Source organism: Pollachius pollachius (assembly GCF_949987615.1).
Source record: "Pollachius pollachius genome assembly, chromosome: 20".
Taxonomy (NCBI): Eukaryota; Metazoa; Chordata; class Actinopteri; order Gadiformes; family Gadidae; genus Pollachius; species Pollachius pollachius.
In genome coordinates, this window is record NC_136953.1 from 10,813,484 (window position 1) to 10,837,571 (window position 24,088).

The 24,088-nt window shown below is 45.4% G+C and overlaps 2 protein-coding genes across 6 annotated transcripts; both read right to left on the bottom strand.

The window, feature by feature from the left end:
* Positions 1-391: 391 nt before the first annotated feature.
* LOC307090804 (RNA-binding protein 4.1-like) lies at positions 392-4,133 on the bottom strand. Of its 2 annotated transcripts, XM_079757587.1 has the most exons (4): positions 4,050-4,133; positions 2,936-3,370; positions 1,853-2,625; positions 392-1,637 (listed from the first exon to the last, which is right to left on the bottom strand). In XM_079757587.1, the coding sequence occupies exons 2-3, from the start codon at positions 3,345-3,347 to the stop codon at positions 1,868-1,870; spliced, it is 1,170 nt and encodes a 389-aa protein (XP_079613713.1). In that variant the 5' UTR covers positions 3,348-3,370; positions 4,050-4,133; the 3' UTR covers positions 392-1,637; positions 1,853-1,867. The 2 variants fall into 2 exon arrangements, with proteins under 2 accessions (XP_079613713.1, XP_079613712.1); XM_079757586.1 differs by having other exon boundaries at positions 392-2,625.
* A 420-nt stretch (positions 4,134-4,553) lies between these two features.
* Positions 4,554-23,572, bottom strand: map4k2 (mitogen-activated protein kinase kinase kinase kinase 2). Of its 4 annotated transcripts, none has more exons than XM_079757944.1 (32): positions 23,236-23,572; positions 20,932-20,989; positions 20,729-20,819; positions 20,243-20,307; positions 19,734-19,789; positions 19,572-19,619; positions 19,388-19,430; positions 18,921-18,993; positions 18,403-18,534; positions 17,015-17,077; positions 16,790-16,871; positions 15,994-16,107; positions 14,955-15,033; positions 13,783-13,835; positions 13,277-13,326; positions 12,968-13,006; positions 12,472-12,505; positions 12,058-12,256; positions 10,877-11,052; positions 10,602-10,643; positions 9,925-10,009; positions 9,276-9,355; positions 8,927-8,987; positions 8,515-8,638; positions 8,131-8,192; positions 7,638-7,741; positions 7,152-7,320; positions 6,863-6,931; positions 6,673-6,759; positions 6,434-6,504; positions 5,993-6,048; positions 4,554-5,854 (listed from the first exon to the last, which is right to left on the bottom strand). In XM_079757944.1, exons 1-32 carry the CDS (start codon positions 23,326-23,328, stop codon positions 5,767-5,769), a joined length of 2,646 nt encoding a protein of 881 aa, XP_079614070.1. In that variant the 5' UTR covers positions 23,329-23,572; the 3' UTR covers positions 4,554-5,766. The 4 variants fall into 4 exon arrangements, with proteins under 4 accessions (XP_079614070.1, XP_079614071.1, XP_079614073.1 ...); XM_079757945.1 differs by having other exon boundaries at positions 12,070-12,256; positions 13,277-13,329; XM_079757947.1 differs by having other exon boundaries at positions 13,277-13,329.
* Positions 23,573-24,088: the final 516 nt, after the last annotated feature.

A 24,088-nucleotide genomic window follows, 5' to 3' on the forward strand; every position in this document is an offset into this window, starting at 1 on the left:
TCTATACTGATTTCATCCCCAAACCAATGAAGATAGGTTCTTTATGTGAACTTTAACATGAAATAATTTAATCAGTAGCCTTCATATTTATTAATCTGCATACCCTTGAATATAAGTGTAATCGTCAAATAATAGGCTCCTAATGCAAGTAATAACAGCTCGTATTAGCTAATGTTAGCTGGTAGATTAAGGCAAATAAAATGTAGAGCAATCTGTTTATACTAGAGCATAACCAAATATAATCGGCTGCTTGTAAGAATGCAAAAGTTTCAGCAAGTTTCGGGTGGGCCTCCAAAGGCACCTGTGTCTAGGGTTCAAGTAAAAAGACTAAATACAAAGTAAATGTAAAACTGCACACAGAACACAAATGGACTTCACAAACATCAGTGTGTCACCAAACTAACTTTGGCTTTATTAAAAACCATTTCAGACATATACTGTATGCTGCAACTCTTACAGCCGGTATGAAAAATACAAACTTTATTTCCACAGACTTGAAACTACTAACAAAGGCAACCAAAACAAAGTGTGCCTAACGACCAACAGCCCAAGCCCTGAGATCTACCCTACTCTCTTATTTACTGTTGATATTGCATGTTTATTTAGCTATTCGACTTTCTTGTATCATCAATTGTATGTCAATTTAAGTAATTTTTTTGGCAAGGTTTACTGCCACAAATATAGTCATGCCACATAAGAGTTCTACTATAACGTTAATCTATGTGAATTTGTTAATTGAGCAATTTGTTGAGGACACAGTTGAAAATATTGTCGAATAAAGCGCTCTCAATTAAGACAAATTGACAACTGACCAAGCAGCTTATGTTAGGCAGATGGTTACACAACCTCAAAAGTAACGTCTCCACTGGGACAAAGGCTGGAATGCTTTGTTTGGAAATGGATAACTTCTGGGATCAGGACCCAAGTGCCGGTACAGTTGTTAGGCATAATTTCTGTGTATATAAGATTGAGTTTGTAGCATACAAACATTTGTTGACCCTAGATCACTGGGGTGCTAGGAACTTGCTTAACAACATGTTCATGCAATGGGTTTTGTAAAAACAAATTAAAATATAGATATACGTTTGTAACGGCCACAACAGGTGGGTTTCCACTCAGCTATCTATGATCACCCGGTCTCCCAATTCCAATGCTGATGATCCAAAGGCTGATAAAAGTAAAAATAAATCACCATTACTCTAACCATTACCATTGCCAAAGTTATACAAAATACACATTCTTAATCAGCCTCACCTGAATAAGCAACATAGGTATATACATTTATATAAAAGGGAGACTTGACTAAAGAATTTAAACCAGCAAAACAAAGCCCGCAAAAATAACCAAGAAAAGGTTTATGTTTTAGGAACACTTGCAGTTCAAAATTAATCTTCAAATCCAGATTAAAACTGTAAAATATGTATTATGTTAAGCTGTGGATCGACCAATGTTTGACAAGATTAATCTTCTGCGGGTATCGGAAAGACGGTCCTTGCTCATTCCCACCCATGCCGCGAGAATCCTTTGTTTTTTTTTTTGGGGGGGGGGGGGGGCGCACGTCGCAAAGACCGATGGAATCATGCCACTCGGGGCGGCAAATGATGGCAAAGGAAAAGTCCCGCAGTTCACAAAAACACCTAAAAAGAAAACAACCGAGTTTTAGGCTTCAAGGTGCGCAGCACAGCCTGTAAGAAGTCAGAGCCTGGACACATCTTTCAGTCAAAAGCGGCTTTTTCGAAATCCAGACTCGTCCGCTACGTTTTCTTTCAGTTTAGTTTATGTTTAACATAAAAAGCCGCACTTTCTCTCGGAAGATGGAAATGTTACCGGCACATTCTCCTGCATTGCTCACCTTGGCGGCGCGGCGTTAGTACGGCGCGTAGCGCGGCGCGTGATGCTCCTTGGCCCGAGCCACTGCGTACGAGGAGCTTCTGGAGGAGGACGAGGGGGACAGCCGAGAGCGTTCGTAGGCGTAGCTCGCCGAGGTGACCGGCACTCGGCGGATCGGGCTGCGGTCCCGCGAATAGTAGGCGGCGGCGGCGGCGGCGGCGTACGAGGACGGCGGCAGCGGCCGACGCTCGTACGGATCTATGCTGGAGGAGATCCTTGAGAGGGAGGAAGAGGGGGGTGGGGGAGGGGGAAGGTAGGAGAGACGGCGGTCCTCGAAATAGCTGGAGCCGTACGGGGGACGGGCTCTGTATTTCTCATAGTAATCAACACTGCTGCTGTAGCGCTCACGGTCGTAGGCCGAGGGCCGCTCAGCGTAGGAGCCCGCCGCTGCTGCGGCGCTGGCGTACCTGCTGGCTAACTCAGACCCGTAACTACTCAGCCTACGAGGGGGTGGCGGGATGGCGCCCATGTAAGCACGGCTATACGCAGAGCTAGGCATGTACTCAGATCCTGGGGTCATCCCATAGCCACCCCTGCCATAACCCGGGGGGCCCCTGGGGAGGGGGGGGCGGCCACTGTGGCCCCGCATGTCGTCACTGTGGCTACCGTTGCGACCGTCAGGGCAATCTTTTGACCAGTGACCCTGTCTCCCGCAGACATAGCAGCCGGTTTGATCTCCCATTCCCGGAGCCGTGCGAAGCCGACTGGTGGACAGCTGTACGTTCATCAGCTTGCCTTGTGAGGAGAGAGAAGACACGCATGAGACCGTTGGGCTCCGACACGGAAAGCCTGTTACCGACTAGAAAAAGTAAAAAGGGGTTTAGTCAACTTCAACGACATAACAGGGCGGGCCCGAGAGAACACCCGCTCAACGCATTCTACCACGGACTCTCGCCACCGGTTACAATGAGGACCGTACATTCACTGCAAAGCGGTTGTTACCCGTCACGTGAGCTTTTACCGGGGGGAGGGTGGGATCAGAATCGAAATCAGAACCTAGAGATAGCAAAGAGATTACAGAAATGTCCCCTTCCCAGGATTTCACCTTTAAAGGCTGTGTTGTCCAGCTTATCGATGGCTGCCATGGCATCCTCCATCCGCTCCATGTGCACAAAAGCATAGTCTTTGACTATGTCACACTCCACCACAGAGCCAAACTCCTCGAATTTGCCCTTTAGCTCCTCGTTGGTGGAGCCCTCTCCGAGGTTGCTCACATGGAGCTTGGTGGTGGACTTTGGTCGTCCTTTGCTCATCTCCACGTTCATGCGCTCGCCGTTTAGCTCGTAGTGGTGGAGGTTCCGAATGGCCTCCTCGACCTCGGTCATGTTGTTCATGTGCACAAAGCCAAAGTTTTTGACGATGTCACATTCTGTGATTTTGCCATACTGTGTAAACAGATTCCGCAGCTCCTCCACTGTGGTGCTGGAGGCAAGATTACCGACGAAGATTTTAACCATGGTTATATCCAAGTGGGCAAATCCTGCGGACCAATCAGATTTACAGGGTTAGTAAACAAACGTGCGACGGTGTTGTTTCAAGTCAGGTATGTAAGGTAAAAACCTTGATGTTTTTACCTTACATACCTGACTTGGGGGATACCTTTTTGGTATAGTTTGCTTTATGCAACGAGAATACTAATTAAGAGTTGATGATATAACAGCTAACAAGTTATTACGTAATTAGACAATGTTGAGTAGTTGGTATCAAACAGGTTAAAAAATAAAATAATTTTTCGTATGCATAAAACAGTAACGGCATACTGTCAAATGTGTCCCCCTGCCTCCCAATCCACAAACAAAACATCCATTTTAATATTGACTTTAGCCCAGGCTATCGTAAGCGTCATGCAGACAAAAACTAGCTATATTTTAAAAGCAATGTTTACATACATATCAACCAGGACGCTGTTGCAAATGTATTTTTGTAACGTCATAGCGTAGGAGACCTCTGTGCTTGCCCAAAGAAGCAGTTTAAATTTGCAAGCTAACAAGCTAATATATGCTAACTTAGCTAGCATTGGCGTTAGCTTTTACTTTCACAGTAGTGACGAGTAACAGCCACCTCGCGGAGCTACACCTTTTTTATGAAGTCAAATTACGACATTGTACGCCGAGGTTCCCAAATTGTATGCGAGATTGGAAAATTAAAAGCAAAGTTACCTGAGAAGCGAAATGGGCCTAATACCAATGAATGAAATATGAAATGGCGCCGATCGAGGGACCCCTGCTACGGATGTGACGTAGTTAACAAACGTTGAGGGATCGGTTCTCGGCCGCCAGAAACACATCTCACCGCGGCCGCATCGCATGTAAACTGGCTGGGTTTCATCATCACACCCTCCTTAAAGTAAACAGAAGCATTTCGTAGTTTTGTGATGAGTCCAAGCATGAAGGTTAGACCTATGTATCGCATATGCTCGGTTGTGTTTTCGTTTCATCATATTTTATGACGTGATTAGTGTGATTCCTATGTGTGGTTTCTAAATGTTAACCTTGCTAGGCAGTTCAGTCCAAATCCAAATAAGTAAGTAAGTATTCATGTCGGAAAAGGTCACGAACAATTACATATAATTTAATGACATGCATTTAATGAAGCAGCAGCTGCAGCAGGGAGGAGGTCCTGCAATAATGGAGGCTGCGGTGCGGCACTCCTAGTACCCTGGTTCTTCTTGAGCCTGAACGTGATGGAACCCATCACGTAGTGATAATTACAACTTAAACATCTCTAACCTTATACCTAAACCCAACCATCTCTAACATGATTTCTTAACTAAACTATCTTACCAGCAACAATTAACATATATCAATGTTGATCTTTACCAACGCCATCCATTTGAAAATGAACCCGCCTTCACCGGCGTGTCTTAGCTCGTCTGTGGCGATTATATATAATTGTTTTAACATTTGGGAATTCAGATCGTTGGGAAGTATGATGAAAGTTTCTTGTTTTGTTATATAAATAGCGGTTATGTAAGAAATCATCTTATTTGAATAATGCAAACGACAAACCAAAAGCTTAGTTAAAATAACACATATTCAATGTCCACTTCATTTAAATATTACAACACGTTTATGCTTTATCTGAACTCACTGTCATTTGTAATGTTTATACCATCAGTTATAGCATTGAATATGTGTGCTACTTCAGTAGTCCCAGGTGAGCCCTACATTAAATACTTTAGTCCAATAATGTTCTATTCAGTTATGCAAATACCAACACATTAAATTAAAAAAATAACGATATACATATTTTGTCTTTCAAGTATCTCTCAGGAAAGAATGGTTGTTATTTACGTCACCTCAGACATAAATATGACACACTGACATAAAGATTTAAGGTAGTGAATATCATTAGTCTTCAAACTTAGTCAAGCTTGCAGTATGCGACTTGACTTTTAGCACTATATCTCTAAGGCATTTATATCCCAATCTTGTGCATTTTTAAGGGATTGATACGTTTTTGAGTAGAAAAGTAGAAAAAAAAGTTCACTTAAAATATCCACTTCATATACCTGAAACCACATTAATCTTGTTTTAATCACCAGGAAAGAATGATAATGCTGTGTGCGCGTGTGTGTCTGTGTGTGTGCATGAACATGAAAAGAACAATTGAGCCTTTATTAGTGTGTGTGTGTGTGTGTGTGCGCGCGCGCACGTGTGTGTGTGTGTTGGTGTAGAAACTAACGTTATAATGTCAATCAACAGAGTTTGTGCGTTGACATTCTTGCAAGCTACGTCATTAAAATCACAAAGGGCTTGCTTTTTGCACATGTCTGATGGGAGTTCTTCATAGAATATATGGGAGCGCTGAAAATGTCTTTAATTCATGACCGTTGTCGATAGGGAACGGCTCTTGTCTCACGCCCTCCTCGTCCGCTCAGTAGCTGCTTTCATGACCCGTTAAGATGTAGAGGTTGCTAAACGCATGCGGGTCGTCGGTTGGTGTGCTCTGTAGGATTATATCCCTGCAATGTTCAACACACACACACACACACACACACACACACACACACACAAACGTGAAATTTCCAATAACTCCTTGGGTGAAGACCATAGATTGTACAGATGGTAGGAGATGACACTATCAATGAGTACGAACGTACCTGTTTGTGCCCAACACTCTGAACAGGCGAGTGTTGTCTGTGATTTCCTGTGTAACCTGCAAATACAGAGATAATTACCAGAGTTCAAATCCCCATTGGGGATTTGAACCCAATGGGCCATTAGATATATTAGGCTAATGGCTTATAAAACATAGTCCTTGGTAAACACACAGACACAAACCTTGTTAAAGACAAAGGGAATCTTTAGGAGGAATGGACCAGTATTAAACAGCAATGAGATCCTAGAAGGACTGCATTTATAATGTTTTCGTCCTTACATCCATGTTTCATTTGAATTGTTCCAATTTCTGTCAGTTAAATCAGTTTAGGACACTCTATGCCGATCAGAGCATTAATAATTACTTGTATACATAAGTTATGTAATACAGATGCAGCATATGTAATATATATATTTACTCATAATGATGGATGCACCGTTACCTCATTTGAATGAAGACTCCTTCCTTTCAGCCCGTGTTTCCAGAACGCCAGAATGCTGTCCTGCAAACAAACTATCAAACACAAGACATGCCCATAAGAGATAACAGTAAGGGAAATGCATTAGATCTTAATATAAATATTGTATATTTCAAATTAAGTTTAATATGCGTAATATGGCGGTTTTCATAATGTTTAAATTGCACTAAACAGTAATTGACATAAGATATTACTAAACACACCTAGTGTGTCGATGGGGAAATCAAAGACCATCTCATGGGTTAGCTCTTTGGTGGGAAGCCCTTGTAGATTCACAATCTTAACACTTCCTGCCAAAAAGAGAAATAAGACAACATACATGTCAGCTCATGATGCAGTCCTTTCCTGCAGCCTGCCACATTGTTTTCCTATTCTAGCGGACTTGATACATACTCTCCAGGGCGATGAGAACCGTGTCTCTGTCCAGCTGTGTCACCTGTCCTGTCTCTACACAGCTGCTCTCTGCAGAGAGATAGAGAGATAGAGAGAAAGAGAGAGAGAGAGAGAGAGAGAGAGAGAGAGAGAGAGAGAGAGAAAAAGGTAGAGTTATTTCTGTTTTTCCCTTAGGATGGGATAACACTTCTTGGCTGAAGAATGACTTCAGAATCTGTGCCTAGTTTTGGACAGCCCCTTACAAAATGAATCCAGGCAAAGTAACACATTTGCTTCCCCATTGACCTACCCGGTGTGTTATTAGGAGTGCCGTTGAGCTCGACTATGTCAAAGTTGAGCTGCGGGTCCGTGGAGGACTTCCTGCTTCGGACCCCGATGCAGAGCTGAGGGAACTCATCCGTCACCAGCACCAGGAGCTCAAATACAGGCAGGGACTCCGGGAGGGTTATTGCTATGTGCTGAGAGACACAGGTGGGGGGGTGGGGAAGGAGCATGTGAAAGGTTTATTTGATATGAAGAATTAAAAAGGTGTTGTGAATCTTGAAAATATTATTTGAGTTATGTTTTTTATGCATGCTGGGGGTCTCTATGGTCTCTATGCTAGCAGTTGTCATTAGCTTAAACATATTTTGGCTTATTTCACCCAGAATGAAGAATAAAGAAGGCATCGTCATTTTTTTGTGTGTGGTTTAGGTATTGTGATACATTTGTTGCTGTGTGTGTGTGTGTGTGTGTGTGTGTGTGTGTGTGTGAGTGAGTGAGTGTGTGTACAGACCTTTAGTTGCATGAACTTCTGCAGTGGTTCGTACCACAGCAGGAGAACCAGTCCTGATGGCACGGCCCCACAGAGGAATGTGCTGTCGGTATAGGGGTTCCTAGCTGGGAGAGGGATGGGTGTACAGAGAGATCATATTTACCTTCCTGCATCTTTGGGAAACAGTGAAAAGGTGGACTAACTTAACTAGGTTAAAAGATTTGTCCGGTTCGTCAAAACCTCAGGTCAATTGATGTTTTTCTAAGTTATTGTCTCATAGCAAGATACAGCTATGGGAGATGCTAAACCCTAGTTCGGATTATAATTGATGTCGCCAGCTGCCCAGTTTCGGAAGGTGTCTGGTTGAACAAAACTCATGGCTGGGTTATATCTGGACACAGACAATGTCGATAATTGACCGCAAGTCTTAACCAAGCGGCCAAATCCTTTGGTGAAGTCTGCCCTGGCGCGTTTGACTCAGCACAGCGTCAGCTATGGTACGGTCCACACTCACCAACGGCACACCTCCTGCAGCCTTTAGTGTCCGGTATCTTCACTGAGATAGCATATTTCCTACTGTGGTAGAAAAGGACAGAGAGTCACCATCATTTCAGACCCAGAACTAAGAAAACAAAATGTAATGAACTTTCCACCCTGCTAGGTTCAAGCTAATATTATTCATATTCTTATTTTTATTATTCTGAATTCATTTTAAGAGGACCTACAAATCAGCACTATGACCCCGAGCAACACTAGCTGTATGAGTGCAGGTATGGAGCCAAAAAACATGGCAGGGCTTTTGTTTATTTCTATATATTCTCCCGGATTGGAAGTCCTCAATGAGCTCCTCGTGGAGAAAGGCCTGAGCTACGTCTGTGAGTCCCCGGGCTCCACCCACCCGGGGCCGATCCTCTCGCTGAGCCGGTGGGTTCCCAGCGACAGGCTCCCGTGTCTCCTCAGCTGGTGGCCCCGCTGCTCGAACAGGGCCACCAGACTGTGGGAGTACAGCTGGGTGGACTTCCCTGGAGGACGGGAGAGAGACAGTATTAACATATGAGAGAGAGAGAGAGAGAGAGACAGTTTTAACATGTGAGAGAGAGAGAGAGAGAGAGCGACAGAGACAGAGAGAGACAGAGACAGTATTAACATGAGAGAGAGAGAGACAGTTTTAACATATGAGAGAGAGAGAGAGAGAGAGAGAGAGAGAGGGAGAGAGAGAGAGAGAGAGAGAGAGCGAGAGAAAAAGAGAGAGAGAGTGAGAATACTTTAGAGGATACTTTAGGTGATCTCTGATAGGTGGAGCTCTCTACCTGATACAGACATCAACACGTTGTTCATCACATAGAGCCACGTGCAGCGCTGGGGGAGCAGCTGTGGGGAGGGAGAGCAGCAGAGGGCGAGAGAGAGAGAGAGAGAGAGAGAGAGAGAGAGAGAGAGATCAGCTACAAGAAGGGAACCGAACCCGACTCAACAACCGCAGCTCCATCTCTGGTGATGTAACACACTATCCATGTCTGATTGGCTCGTTCAGAGGCCATTTGATTCAACCAATCAGGACGCCATCGCCATTGCATTGGCACAACCTCACCGAATACAGCTGTCTGTGTAACTCTGGAGGTGCAGTGTGGAACTGTACATGCAATGTGTTGTATCGCATACCTTTTCTAGTGTGTCTTCGTGAAGCTCATTGAGGTTTAGTGTGTAGACACCCTCTTCTGCCCCCAGTATGAGGTACTGATCTGGATTGAAAAGGGATGTGGAAAACAAGGCTGTAAGTGGTCATGCTTTCGATCACAAGTTGTAGTGCACATAGGTTCCAGTTTATACGTTCTCGCAGGTTCCTCCAGCGCCTGTACGTCTGCCCATGCACATGCCAGAGGGTGTTATCGCTCATAGTAGTAGAAGTGGTACCAATCACCAAAAGGGCCGATCCCACAGAACAGCGTTCACAACCACCAGTGTTTCCCTACGGTTCAAGAGGCGCACATGCGCAGCGCTTCATGTTTTTGTGGTGAGTTCAAATAGGTTCAGCTCTTCAGCGCATTCTCAGCTCCGCGACAAAGAGAAGACGGTAAAGAACGTTAAAGAACGTTAAAGAACGTTAAAGAACCAGCTTGGCGTACTAACTACTGGGAGCGTCTGTAAGCTCCCCCTAAACGTTGTTTAGGGGGAGCTTGCAGACGCTCCCAGTAGTTAGTACGCCAAGCTGGTTAGTACGCCAAGCTGGTTCCTAGGGTTGGTGTCTGTTGCGGCGCTGCTCTGTGTGTGATCGTCCCCCCGGACCCGTTCTGGGGACCTGGGGGCCTACCTCTGGTCTTGGGCAGGATCCAGGTGACGGCACAGTGGATCTTCAGAGGACAACCGTTGAACACTTTGGAGAAGCACGCGCCCATCTGCGAAGACCAAGCATGTGATGAACACATGCGAATGTACAGGCGTGGATGGTTTTGGCTACCATCGGTCTGGTATGGGGCAAACCATTTGCTATGAGTCTGATTTGAACTTAAAAAAAGGTGCGGTAGGTAAGATCTCAGAGTTGTAGAGAGAGGGAGCAGAAAAGAGAAGGAGAAAGCACGAAAAAAAAAAAACTCTCTCTCTGCCCCCTCCCTCGCTTTGGTTCTCTGCCATTGAGAAGTGTTGCGTTTCACACACCTTGACAGGTGATATGGATTCCCTGAACCAATGAGGGAAGAGATGCCCTGATTGGTAGGGGAATCAGCTGGGAGCAGACAGAATCCGAAAGCAGGCACAGTTAACTTGAAACAGGCCGCGCATTTCACTCACATATAGCTGACGGGTGGCTCTGCCATTACTAACAAACGGAATCATAGCTCTTGAATCTTACCTACAGCACCGTTAATGGCTAGTGATTCGATAGCTGAAAGACTCCCTTTGGCCCCTGAGATCTATTGTTGTTGGTTATTGTAGTTCACCCATGCATTGCAGTCGATGGGACTGGTGTTGTGGTTAAGATGTCACACTTACATGGACTTGAGGTGTTGGGGGCAGTCCATGCCAGTCTGCTTTCTGCAGAATTAGAAAAGGTTACATATAGTTATGGAAGTAAGGGTTATAAGACCGCAACGGTGTTGATCCCAGAGGAACTATAAGATCAGTGTCTGTCGTCCGTCAGTAGGTTAAAAATAAAATCAATGAATCAGTAGCTATTAGTTTTATTACTAGCTGAAAACCACCAGTGGCTCACCCACTAACCCTACTGGCACTAGGACCACGCAGGCCCACACTGCAGCGCCACTCACAGAGTCCTCTGTCTTCTTCCTCAGGGTGCTCCATTCAGGGGAAAGGGGCGTGTCCCGTTTAGGAGCCGCCGCAACGGCCTCCGCCTTCTTCTCCGCCAACACGGCGTCCAACACGGGCAGACACGGGTCACTGCCTCGCTGTCGCACGTCCTGGGTGGCCGAGTACCTGGCCAGGCCTGGCGGAGAAGGGGGGGGGGGGATAGGAGGACGGATAAGATGAGAGAGATTTGATTTGGGTGACAGAGCAGAGAGCACAGGGCAACAGGAGATATGGAAGAGAGCTCATCTCGCTCTCTCTGCCTTCTGCCCCCTCTCTTTCACCACCATCAGCATCTTACATCATGGAATATGATGTAATGACGATCCCTCCGCTCAACTACCTCAGCTGGACGTCTGGTACCGCCATCGCTAAGAGCAAGCAAAGGTCGATCAGCGAAGTCACAACTATTCTCTGTTTTGGGACCTCAGTGGTGGAACGAGCTCCCTACCGATGTCAGGACCGCAGAGTCGCTCACCAGCTTCCGCAAAAGACTCAAAACTCACCTGTTCAGAGTTCATCTCGACTCTGTATAGAAACCAATGCACAGCCACCATTGAATGTTGTACGTCCTGGCACTTGTACATTGCATTTATTCAAGGTACTTAATTGTGTAGCATCTACAGTAGCTGCTATCGCTGCTTTACACGGGGAATGGGTTAGCCTAGCGATTGTAATACTTGCACTTGGTTCTATGAACGTCTTTACTGTACCGACAGCGATATATTGTTTCACTTCTTATGACTAATGTACTTATTGTAACAAATGCACTTATTGTAAGTCGCTTTGGATAAAAGTGTCTGCTAAATGCCGTAAATGTAAATGTAAATGTAAATGGAATAAAATGTATTGATTCATTTATCGATTCCTTATTGATTTTATGTGAGGTGTAAGAAATCCTTACAAATAGACGTGCGTTGTGACGTTGCCCACGTGTATAAAAGCCCATAGGGTGCAGGGTGTAGCCAAAACAATTATAACGATAAACTATTACTACTGATGTTTTTTATTGGCACCATGTATAGTCCTATCCAGTCGGCAGCTTTGTTTTTATCCTTTTGAAACACACAGGAACATGTCCACCCTATGACCTTCGCTTATCTATGGGAAGACTTTCATTGTGAAGTGGTCATCCAGGCCGTACCATTTAACTCACCGGGGGAGGAGCCGGCGCTGGAGGTGGAGCTGGAGGCCACGGCCGAGCCAGGACCCAGGGTGCAGCTGGGCCTGGCCGTCATGTCCTCCTGGTCCACCACGTCAGGGGTCAGGCAGCTGAAGGCCGGGAGGGACGCTGTGGTGGGGCTGAACAACACACTCTTCCTGCCGGCCTGACCACTGCCCCCCTGGGAGGGACAGATCCAACATGAGTTTCAGCTACTCACTTTCTTTTATTGATTATGAGTTATAAGAATAAAACCCAGCTACCCGAGACTAAATTACAACCAGGGAATTATTAGATTTTTTTGTTCAATTAATTGATGAAAGAAAAAAAAAACGTAAGGGTTAATTTCGAGCAAAAGTGATCACAGGTCGAATCGGGAAACCATTTCACACTTACGTCGCTAGGGGGCGCCCTCCGAATGGTTAAACTTCTGAAAGACAGTGACGTTTCTGAATGAGACGGCTGTATGATGTCGTTGTTGCAAAGTGTCACATAAACAAACGTAAATCCATCTGCTGTGCAGCCACATCAAATTAAACAAGCCGGGCGATCGGGCAGAAGGAACAAAAAACAACGGGTCAAAAAACAACACAAGAAAATGGACAAAAGCAACAAACACAAGCGCAATAATCCCAAGACCATAACCAGTGGGTTTGTGGAACAAATAAAGTCGGCTTCTAATGTCTTAGGCCTAAAATCAGTGTGATTGGTCACAAAAATAAAAAACGTATTATTTCCAAACCACTGATGATGATGTTGGTGTCAAAGGTTGTTTAATCATTCATTGAACGCTGAATCATTTTCATTAATGAATTAATGGAGGATTGGGAGTAATGAATGGGCGAGAGCGGGTGGGGGGTGGTTGCTGGAGGCCGGTGACCCGGGGGCCTACCTCAGCTGAAGAGCCTCTTCCACACATTCCAACAGGCTCCTGCAAACAGGAAGACCTGGTGTTTATCAGACTAGTAGGCCTCACTTCCGCTACGACAATAGAAGGGGAGGAGCCTCTTTCTGATCAACAACCGGAGCCTAAAAATACTATGCTTTCTGTCTGGGCTCTGGAGAAAGGGGGGGTCGTATGTTGTTGTTGTTGTTGTTGTTGTGGAAGTTGTTGTCGTTTTGTCCGTGGTTTTACAAGCACCTGGTTCTTTGGTTGATTTGAGAGATTGATCCTTACGTATTTGGTCGTTGGTTAACTTACGGTGACGTATCTTCCTCCCCGGAGAGACTCCAGTCGTCGTCGTAGCGTCCCTGCTAAAGAAAGACATGTCTTGTCTATTATCCGAGCACGAGCGACATTGCAATGCCAGCCATGATCAAAGGGTCAGCCAAGTTCCAAAAAAAATATTTTGTCAGTTAAAACATTTGTTTGGTTGGTGGTTGGGGAACATTTCTGTGTTGCTTTTGAAAATAAAGTTGTTAAACTGGTGTGAAATATGAGGGGTCTGCCACTCTTGGGCTACAAACTCTTTTCCACAGCAGTAGTTTGCCCATGACCGTGCATCCTTGCTCGAGCGGGAGTGACAACGCCCCTCACACTTCCTCCTGTTAAACCCAACGTTTTGTTCAAATTGCTTCATGGCGTCTTTAGTTTTTTGCTTCAGATCACAATTTCTGAGTTACCCGGTCTGAAAGTCTCCAGCTAAAATGGAGGGGTTGGATTTACTCTTTAACAAGCTAATGCTTTGGTTCATTTGAGCCCCTTACCAGCTCAGGATCTGTCACTTTTCGGAGCGGGGGCCCGAACTTGACTTGGTCGACTGTAAAGACAGAAAATTGTGAAGAAAAAATGAGCAATGTATCATACAAGAATAATGTGTCTTTGTGGAGCAAAGTGTGGATTCATATTATTTCCCCAGTCGATCCAATATGCGCTAGCTCTTCAAGTGCAATGGATTAGCAATAGACCCCCCCACTGGCCCCAAGAATAGCAGGCTTCTACATAATTCACGTCGAGGTCAATAACAAGTAAAGCACGGGCCAAACTCCTTTTGCTCAAAACACAATAATGCTTGCTACACAGTCTATCGGCATCGATGTCAGAAACCAGCTCCTATATCCAACGCCATTCTATTATTATGAGTGTTTTGAGTTCTGAAACTATCCTGCTGGGCCTCCAAGCCTTCGTGCCGGTCAGTGCATGCTCTTTCACAACACATATAAACGTTGCTTGGTGTGTCCCCCTGTAGAAGAGTGGAGGACATTGTACAGCAGGGCACGTCGAATGCGCTGCTGTAAAAATCTCCATAATATCATCTGGGACAATAGCTTCTCAGTCGTGACCCCCCCCCCCCCGGCTATGTCGCCGGCGTCGCCCATCTTGGACTCCCCCCCCCCACTCATTCTTCGGCCCGTCTCCACCACATGTGTGGGCTAACATGCCATGTGGAAAGATTTGTGCACACTGGCATCTCTGTGCGGGCTAAGCGCTAAACAGCGCAGTGACTTCACAGGCCCTCTCCAAGCACCGCGTCAATGGCCCTGCTTGTGGCCCCGCGACGGCTTCCAAGTGGCGGCCGGTGGTTGAAGATCGCACTTCTCTGATGGTTGCTGGAGTCAGCCTCCATTTAAGGGCGCGCATACTTGCACGCTTGCTTTCTTGTTTGTGTGTGCTCTCTCCAGACAAGAGGCGCTTTGGCTGCTTTGTTCCTGTAAGAACAAGCCGGGTATGCGAGCCTCCTCTCCGATACCATATTGATGATGTGGACGTAGTGTGGATATGATACTGCATCATTACTGACTAACACCCTTTGACCTTTGGAAATGTGCGTTTTATATCTAGAATCCACAACTTGTGTTTCAAGTGTGTGATTGTGTATGTGTGTGTGTGTGTGTGTGTGTGTGTGTGTGTGTGTGGGTGTGTGTGTGTGGGTGCTCACACTGCTCCTCAGACAGAGTTCTCTCCACAGCCAGGTGTTTTCCTGCTGACTGTATCTTGTCTGGTGCAGCTTCCCCAATCTGCAATGATAGAAAATGCACAATAAGTACTATATGCACTGCAAGATGTGAGAAATGCAACATCTCATAGCTTCGGTTCATGTCACTCATGTGACTCTTTTGGGGGTAAAACCAAACATTTGGGCAAACTCAAAAATGATGACCATACAGACATGGTGCTATGCTGACCCTCTGAAATTTGAGTTCTGCAAAAAAAAAAAGAAGTACAGAACGCCTGCTACAGTTCTGGCTGATATTACCAAACCTTGATTCATTCAGAGTCTCTGGCCTACGTCAGAGCAAAAATATGTATCTGTTTGTTTTATGAAAACATTTCACACCTCTCGCGCACAGGAAGACCTCTACACTTACTGAGGTTAAACACAGGATCTATCACTCTAAATAATTGTTGTATCATTCATAAATTGCGGCCCCACGGGACAGCCTAGTCAGTGTCTAGGGACAGCCATCTCTGGCCTCACGTGTCATAATCTACCCATCAGTACATCCTCTCTGCTGCAAATTGTGGGACATGGGTGACACAGCATTGTTCCAACGTGACAACGTCGCTTTGGTGGTAAAGTTCAGAATGGGGTAGTTTCGATGAAGAGAACTCATCAGTTGTGACTGTAGGCCAATGGATCCAGGGCTGATCCTGACTGTATCTTAACATTACAATGGAAAACTCATGATTAACTCTTGAACAGGGGAAGGAGAGGAAGGCGGAGGACGAGACCTGATAACCAGCAGGATAAGGCAGATAACAATCAATCTAATATTTGATCTACTACCTAATACAAAATGAAAAAAATACAAACCAACTTCACTTCTGATTCCTATAAATCCCTAAGGAGAGAGAAGGACCCACAGGGAAAGGAAGGGAAGGAAAGAAAAGGAAGGGAGTGTAAAGGAAAGGAACGTGAAGAGGAGGAAGGGAAAGGTAAGAAAGGGAAAAGGACAAGGACGGACGGACGGACGGACCTCCAGCTCGCCGTCGTCCATGCTGTGGGCGGCGGGGTGGAGCTCGGGGTGGTTGGCCGTGTCCAGCAGCTCGATCACCAGGTTACGGGTCAACAGCTGCGTCACAAAGGGATGCTGAGGGAGACAGAGGTCAGAGGTCAGACACGGGGAGGGAGGCTTGGGGATTCAGAGACATGGGGAGGGAGGTTGGAGGAGACAGAGGTCAGACATGGTGAGGAGACAGAGGTCAGAGGTCAGACATGGTGAGGAGACAGAGGTCAGAGGTCAGACATGGTGAGGAGACAGCGGTCAGAGGTCATACAAGGTGAGGGAGGCTGGAGGAGACAGAGACGTGTGAGGGATGGTCCACGACACACTCCCCGTCCAATCCAAAAAATGCACCAACCCATTGGCCGAGAAAACAAATATATGTATATTACCCGACATCTTTAAATTTAAGTTGTGGGTTTGGTAATGCGAGCGAGGCAGTTGAAAAATATTCATAGATATCCATTGTTAACAATGCTAAAGGCGTAACATGTCCTCAATTTCATTCAAGCATTTTTTGTTGTCAGGAGACCTTCAAGAAAACGTTTGCACAGATTCGGAAGCACAGATTTGGTTTGTTCGGGCTGGACTGTGAGAGTGAACCGTGTCAACAAAGGCGGCTGCAGCTGCAGCGTTTAAGAGGTACACACAACGGAGAGGAGCCACAGCAACACATGACATCAAACAGCATGCCCTATAAGGATAATGAGCCCCCCTGCTGACGTGGGGGGAGAGAAAGAGAGAGAGAGAGAGAGAGAGAGAGATTCACCTGCAGTAGTGTCTCAGCCGAGGGCCTCTTACGGGTGCTTTTAATAAGAGACATCTTGACAAAACTATGGAACCCTGCAGACCTGCGGAGACAGGAGAGTGACAGGGTCACATGGGGAGGGCGAGCATGGAAGATACCGGAACAAGGGAGAGAAAGGGACGGGGGGGAACATGGTACACATGAAGGTGGAATGTACATATATTTCACATGAACTGTTCATCTTACCAAAGGCTTTTGTCCTTCAGTCTCGGTGGCTGGAAGCTGCTTTTGGACATCAGCATAAGTGCTCTGAAACATATTGTTAAATGTCACCAAGATGGAAACCAGTTTAACACTTTGCATGACGCCACTGCGGACTGAGCCGCTTTGAATACAGAGAGACCCATTTGACTTGGTATGTTACATTAACCCTTCTGATGCTAGGCAGCTCCAGTCATGTAGTCATCTTAAAAGGTATTGGCCGGTTTGTTAAGACCTCAGGTACATTGTTGACATTGTCGATGTTGAGATGTTAATCAGCAATGAGTTCTCACCCCTTATTGCGGTGTAGATGCGTTCCAAACCTGGGCAGTTGGCTAGCCAATATATTCCAAACCAGTATTTAGCAGCTCCCATAGCTGTGTCTTGGTTTGTCCAACAAAATTAATCAGATATGAACCACTCTGGCTAGGTAGCTGCCTCCAATACTCCCCACAAACAAACAGCTCTATTGAATGGATGTTAGTGGCCGACTGCCCTGTGTTGGACACGTCGACACCATGAGGAGCTGAGTTGAACCTAAATCTGAGATGATTTAAATCCTGACATAGACAATGTCAGCAATGGGGGGGGGGGGGGGGGGCAAATCCTTTAAGGTGGAAGCATCAAGTTTGGCTATTTTCTGATATGAGAGTACTGCATCATAAGACTGTGTGAAAAGTTGCCGTCTGCACGTGGTGGATACATTTTAAGAACGGGTCAGCGCCACCAGCTCCTGCCCATGCCCTTGACCAAGGCACTGGACTTAAATAGGAAGTTTGTCCCCGGGCGCTGCCTTGTCCTGTACCGCACTGCCCAATACAATATAACAGATTGAAGGAGAGGACATTTAACGGGAGCATAGGACATTTTTTTTGGCAAAAACTAAGTTGGACGGATAAATATTTTATTGTAGGCAGCTCATGCTAACAACCGTGGCTTTAGATCAGGGGTAGCCGATACCGTGGCAGCCAGCGGGCACCTGGTCGCGGGCAGGGCCTTTCGACCTTCTTTTTAAACAATAACACTTGCATTGATGTAGATTTGATGGCAGTGACAACATTGAATGTACCGTATGATTGTAAAAAGGTTTTATTGTGCCTTGTCCGGTGAGTTCAATGTCGAACGCACTCTTTTTGCTGAGACAAGCCGTGCCACCTTGGTTATTCAGGTAGTTTGTATCAAACAAGTAGAGTAGCCCTTCGTATTACTCAGTACGCTTGAAGTAGCTCTCAGGTTTCAAAAGGATGGTGACCCCGTGCTTTAGAAAGATAGTTCAAAACACCTTCCAGTGACTGAACAACGCCTGAGTCCCGTGGGTGACTCAGGGCACGCCGGCTGGCGGTGGCTCAGGTAGCGGCTGTGTGCGCACCCACCTCATCGGGTGCAGCTCGAACATGGGGGGCTGGAGCTCCGCCAGCTCGATGGCCGTGATGCCCACCGCCCAGATGTCACACAGGTGGTTGTACCCGCCCTTTTTCTCCACCGCCGCCACCTCGGGCGCCATCCTGGAGGCGCGCGTCAACGTTAACGTAGAAAGAGGAGAAGGAGAAGGACCTCATCAGTAAACCGTAAATTAACATTAGTTAATGCCCCAATAGGCATTAACGAACAGTTAACTTATAGCCTAGTAATAATTTACGAATCGTGTTCATGTTAACTAAGATACAAAAGTTAATTAGGTATTATATAGGAGGTATTGTTACATTATTTCACCCTATTATTACCCTTATCCCTATGCTACTGCTATACAATAATGCTGATTACTGCATTGACTATTGCTGATTAATGACGAGAGATCCGACAAAATAAATCCGGTATGGATGACATAGTACTCTGTGCAGTGGGTGACAGAGTGGTTGACAGAGTGGGAGAGAGAGACACTTCATCTTACCAGTAAGGCGTTCCTATGAAAGACTTTCTCTTGGCCACTGACGCGCTGATCTCTGCTGCCACCCCGAAATCAGCTGGCAGAGCAGAGAGGGGTTTAGTGAGAACCCACAGAGCATGAGATGAAGGGCAGATAAGATGCAGGATAGAAGTACTGCAGCCTACTCTATGGCAATCAGCCACTGCAGTGCAAGAGTGTTTTTGATCTGTCTGTAATCATGAGTGCATACTCGCTTACCAAGTACAGAAAGTCACATACCACAAAAACAGTGTGTCGGGTGTGTGTGTGTGTGTGTGTGTTTGTGTCTATGTATGTGTAAGTGTTTGTCTGTGTGTATCTGTGTGTGTGTGTGTGTGTGTGTTTGTCTGTATGCATATGTGTATGTATAGTATGTGTGTGTCTGTGTGTCTGTCCCTGTGTCTGTGTGTGCGTGTCTGTCTATGTGTGTGTGTGTTGTGATCACAACCGACCTAGTTTCACATCTCCTCTCTCTGTCAGGAGGATGTTGGCTCCCTGTAGAGAGACGCTTCGATGAGTACAACCGTCCATCAACAACACGTCACACACACACACTCACCTAGCTCCCACTCTACCCTCACATCACTGCCATCGCACGGAACGAGCGCTCAGCGTCCAACAAAGCACGACGCTCACCTTTATATCCCTGTGCATCTTGCCCGCTTCGTGCAGGTGATGTAAGCCCTGAAGAGAACAAAGAGGAAACAATCAGTTTGAGGTAGAAACCCGGACAGACCCACACAGGACCGGGGCTCTCTGGTGGTCTCGTTCTAAATGGCCACTGTGACCGCACCTCACCTGCAGTGTTTCCCGGCAGACGTAGGCTATCTGTTTCTCCTTCAAAGGGCCCGTCACTAGACGAACACACACACAAAAACACACGCATGGACGCAGAGACAGCCAAATATGAATAGAGCTTACAATGCATCGCTTAGTGCATAGCCGACCACTTATTAAAGGAATCCAAACTTATTTGGTTCTTTATTTGTCTTTGTCTTATGTCTTTGATTTCTCTTCAATTAAATTGGTCCAGTATTGATCAAGCTTGCCTCTGCCACAAACATACAGGGCAGTTAATTTGAGCAACTACTCCCAGAAAAGAATGTTAACCAAAAACCAAAAGTGCTAATTTTTGGTACTGACTGGTACTTTGGTACTGCAAAGGCTAAGACCAAATGACAGCTAACGCCAAACCTTAACTCTAGTATGTAGACAACCCCTCCTTAAAACAAGTCTACACTACATGGTGTAAAAAAAATGTGTGTTTGTGTGCGTGCATGTGTGTGCGTACATGCGTGTGTGTTTACCCTGGTAAATATCCTGTAGCGACCCTCCCCCACAGAACTCCATGCAGATCCACAGTTTAGTATTCCTGTGGAAGGTGAATGTTCCCCTATCAGTTCAGTTTGACACCCCTGGAATCACACACTGTATACAACCTGGAATTTATTCTCACGCATAGCAGAAGAGTTTCAATTGGGCGAATCATTCTCCTCAGAGGAACATTGTCTATTCATCTAAGTGTCACAAATAACAGGGCACTGTTCTACTCAGACACAAAAACATGTGTATGTCGACTAACTATCGGCTGTCATATCGATTAACGCATAGTTGTTGGCTGGGGATTCCCATAATGATCTACTAAAGGATTCAACTGAAAGATAAAGAGAACTTCATGTTACAAAGGAGACATGCCTGCAAAACACGCACACACACACGCACGCACGCACGCACACACACACACACACACATACACGCACGTAAACAAAACATTCCCTCTACTAATACAGCACCTGTGGTAGCTGCCAAAATAGGCCACAATGTTTTTGTGCTTGCACTCCTTCATCATGGTAATCTCCTGTTGGATGGCTGTGATGTCATCGCCTGAACACAGAGTGAGGTTAGCCAGAGGTGCACCACACACTTGCTTGTGAGCTTGTGTTGTGATTTGTGATTGATCAAAGTTGAGCCAGGTGAAGGCTTTAGAAGGACATACCAGGGTCCAGTTTGACGATCTTAATGGCCGTCATTTCGGAGGTCTTGATGTTACGGGCCTGTGAATAATAATGTGATGTTACTATTCAAGTCGTGTTATTATATACATGGGGAAAAGCATTGGAAGCAGCACACGATGGCATCGTTATTGTGGTAGAAAATATAATTTGCAAGCCTACCACTCTTATGAAGTAAATATTCTAAGTACATAGTGATATATCACTGCATAGTTTTCTATTTCTTGCCTTTTTATTCAAATCAAAACACAAAACAAAACCTGTCTGAGATATCATGCGAGGAAGGTTTTCTTAAAAGGTCGCCCTTGTAGACTGTTCTGCATGTTTCTGTTTGCTACATAGCAAAACCCCAGGGGTCCAGATCTTATCCTGCTTTGTGACATTAGGACAAGGAGGACAAGACTAGGACCTATAGTGGCTCTGCCTTCCCATCGTGGTCACCTGTTGCCACCTGTCCCTGTTTGTATTGAGTTTAAAGTTTTTCCTTTGGACTTTTTCTGTTCTGAGTCCTTTCAGTGACAAGTTTCGCCACAACAGGAGGACGTCATTTCTCCTCTGTTTCATGAACTCCGAGTCAACTCAGAGGAAGATCAGAAAAAACCTGTGGGCCGGGGGAACTCACGATAACGTGGAGAAAAACAAAAGAAATCGGGAGGGGAGGATGTTTGGAGAAAAAACCCGCAACAACGTGTTTTAACCATGTTTGTGAGGCGGTCAGGGGATTAGTCATGCCCCTTCTCTCTAATGACTGGCCAAGCCGTGGAGTGACACAGTGAGGGATTTTTTTTTTTTCATCCCCAGAAAACAAGCGCTAGCGCAGGTTGCTTGTAGTGCCTTGGCTGCATCACCTTCCTGTTTTGCTTCCTGTCGTACCACAGCCAGCACACTTCCTGTGACTGAAAACGTCCAAGGTATTTCTGTAGTAAAGGTCCAACTAGAACCGAGTGTAGGCTTACTGAACCCAGCTCCCCTTGAGAATTTGGGGGATTTTGGTCACACAAGCCTAGTTTACCAATTGGTACTGTCCGTAAAACCATGTTATCTAAAATTTAAATTAGACTATCGGATTAGCACATAAAAGCAATAGGGTGGTTCTAGCAAGGTACAAGATAGTTTAACACCAACTGGGTGTCTCACTCACACCATCGACCACCACCACCACCACCACATCATTGATAAAGGGGAAGTATTTTCTTTTTTGTTGTGTTGAAAACGGACGTGTTGCCAATGACTAAAATATACCAATGGGTGAAACTGGGGATCATTTTTTCTGTAAATAACGGCGATGTCAGAAATCCACACAGGGTACCAACTGACGCTGTCAGTGTCACACGCCCAGTGGTTTGACCTTTGACCCATCGAGAGACAGCGTCAGAATGAGAGAGAGATTGGTCTTGGATGAGGGGAGGGGATGATGTATTATTGTACAGTCAGAGCAAGGAATGCGACCAAACAAAAGATTGCATTTCTTGCTCAAAGGCAAAGAAATATAAGAATGACGACAACTTGTAGCTCGCTTGTGAGATTATTAAGAATGTATTTTAGCCGTACTCCTCAAAGGATTCAAAGTGTTGAATATCAGAGGCTAAATCAGAGATAGAAAAAAGACGCAAACTCCTGTTGCTTTTGGGCGGTTTGAGAGCAGAACACATCCTGTAGCCTACCTTTCTTCATCAGAACAAAAACAATAACCTAAATGTTTTATGGTCAATATTGCAGGACACGATCTACATAACCCTGCTGTTTCCAAATGGCCTTATCTTTAAAATAATAATATTGTACAATTGAGGAGAGAGTCCTATAGCGTCGATAGTTCAAACTGTCCAGTAGGCTATTGAATGCAATTGCTGTATGATCATCCGTCTCGGTCTTAAATATCCGGGTTTAAAATATTGTCGGTAAATCTTCATCTGGGTAACTACAGTAGTTATTACACAGTTATAGTGATAAGGCTCATTAATGCATAATAAAATACATGTTTGCAGCTATCTGACGTCATGTATATTAGAATAACTCGACCTGAGTTTTTAAAAAATGCGCATTTATTTATTTCACCCAGAAAAGTCAACGTCAAATACCGAATAACGAGAAGGAAAAAAAACTTAACGGGGACCTTTTCTGACGAACTAATCAGACATATTGAAGTACTCATAACAGGTCAAAAGAGAAAATCGTGCAACTTTTTGCGGACCGACGTGCTCTGGAACTCTGCATTACGAGTCGTGCACAACCCAGCACGAACATCAGGCGAGCACGAGCACCGCAAGGACCCCGGATCCCTCACTCACCTTGAACACATCTCCGTACGTGCCGCACCCTATTCGATGAATTAATTCATAATCATCCAAGGGGTCGAGGAAGGAAACTCCTATTGTATTCATACTTGGGGAGGGAGAAACTAATTAAGAATCCCGATAGTGCTTTAGTCGAGCATCACAATGTTTGGTAATTAAGACACAAGCAAGAGGATGCAGCAGCAGGACGTCTATACCTGACTTAATGACTCATTAGAGCGGACTCAATTACGCTATATCGATCTAGAATACGGACGACTGCGACGACATGATCCTTCTTTCTCCGCCGTTCATGATTGATTATTCCAAAGCTAGTGTGACACGAGTCGGAGAGCACTGTAGTCTCTAGAAAACGGGTCCGGAGATTTCGACTCAATTGCGCATGAGCGAATCAGAGCCTGGGAGCTCGCGCGGTGACACGGCGGCGTACACTTCACTTCCGACACCTGCGAATTCCGCACAAGCACAACCCAGTGCCATGTGATCCACGAGTAGATTCATTAACACCACAGCCGTTTCTCGTTTTAATATTTTATTTTATTTAAAAACACAAGTTCATTGAGCAAATGTAACTTAGAAGGGGCCCACCTAAAGTGATTCCCTTTGAAACAGTGCCTGGTCTTCCTTCTCTAATCATTAGAAATAGGTCTACATCAGCTACTCTCAAAGCTAAAGGCCACCTACATTGGAGGAACAAAAAAAGGCAAAGTAAGGCAACATATAGCTAGCGAGATAAGCTGACAATAGAGCAGAGTTGGACAATGTTACATGGTAACTATCCTAATTAAGTTTCAACGTGTTTCACTCAAACTGGTGTTAATGAAAACAAAAAAACATGAGCTAGGGT